Below are 931 nucleotides of genomic sequence, written 5' to 3'. Positions count from 1 at the left end.
GAAATATATGTGACGCAAAGCACGAGATATGCAAATATGTCTAAACCAAGGTTTCCAATTTCCAAAATTTCTTTTAGTGAAGTTTCTATTTGTAGTAACAGTGACCTTAACCTTTGACTATCGGCCCTGAAAAGCAATCCCAAGCAAGCGCTTTTGGTAAGAAAGCACTACATGAAGTTTGAGTTTGATCGGCTCAAGGAAACTCAAGTTATCGCACGAAAACAGATTTTAGATGTATAGTAACAGTGTCCTTGACCTTTGACCTTCGAACCTGAAAAGCAATCCCAAGCAAGCACTTTTGGTAAGGAAGCACTGCATGAAGTTTGAGTTTGATCAGCCCAAGGAAACTCAAGTTATCGCACGAAAACAGATTTTATATGTATAGTAACAGTGACCTTGACCTTTGACCTTCGAACCTGAAAAGCAATCCCAAGCAAGCGCTTTTGGTAAGAAAGCACTACATGAAGTTTGAGTTTGATCGGCTCAAGGAAACTCAAGTTATTAAGTTATTAAACCTCTGTTCGGACGACGCCGCCGACACCGCCACCGACGCCGCCGACACCGACGACGCCGACGACGCCGAAATAGCAATAGGCGACACAAAAAGGGGTCCGCCCCGGATCCGCTCATGTAATAGAGGACGGACATATTCAGTAATAGCCCCAGAGAACATACGTCGTTAACCTGGAAGCGTTCATCCTGTGCGATTTATGTTCAGACGTACGATTCGCATACATGTGTATACTGTTTATTATGTGCAAGAAATATTTAAAACTTAAGCGTGGATAATTGAAAAATGTTCAATCAAAACTGTATACCAAAGAAATGACCTATTTTGAGGGTTATATTATACAGTTCATCGCCCCACGGTGGTACATATTTATGTTTTCATGTGTATGTGCTCATGTATACATGAATACATATATATATG

At 40.9% G+C, this 931-nt stretch overlaps 1 protein-coding gene across 1 annotated transcript in view; it reads left to right on the top strand.

Moving 5' to 3' along the window:
- Positions 1–461: 461 nt before the first annotated feature.
- The window catches only part of LOC110457296 (agrin-like), a 131,120-nt gene continuing 130,650 nt past the window's right edge, over positions 462–931 (top strand). The window contains exon 1 of the mRNA XM_021508504.1: positions 462–630. Coding sequence (XP_021364179.1) covers positions 462–630 — 169 coding nt within the window. The remainder of the gene's footprint in view (positions 631–931) is intronic.

This window comes from Mizuhopecten yessoensis, unplaced genomic scaffold, assembly GCF_002113885.1.
Source record: "Mizuhopecten yessoensis strain PY_sf001 unplaced genomic scaffold, ASM211388v2 scaffold1127, whole genome shotgun sequence".
In the NCBI taxonomy this organism is placed as follows: Eukaryota; Metazoa; Mollusca; class Bivalvia; order Pectinida; family Pectinidae; genus Mizuhopecten; species Mizuhopecten yessoensis.
The sequence above is the reverse complement of the archived record's forward strand: the minus strand, read 5'-3'. Positions and strand labels throughout refer to the sequence as shown.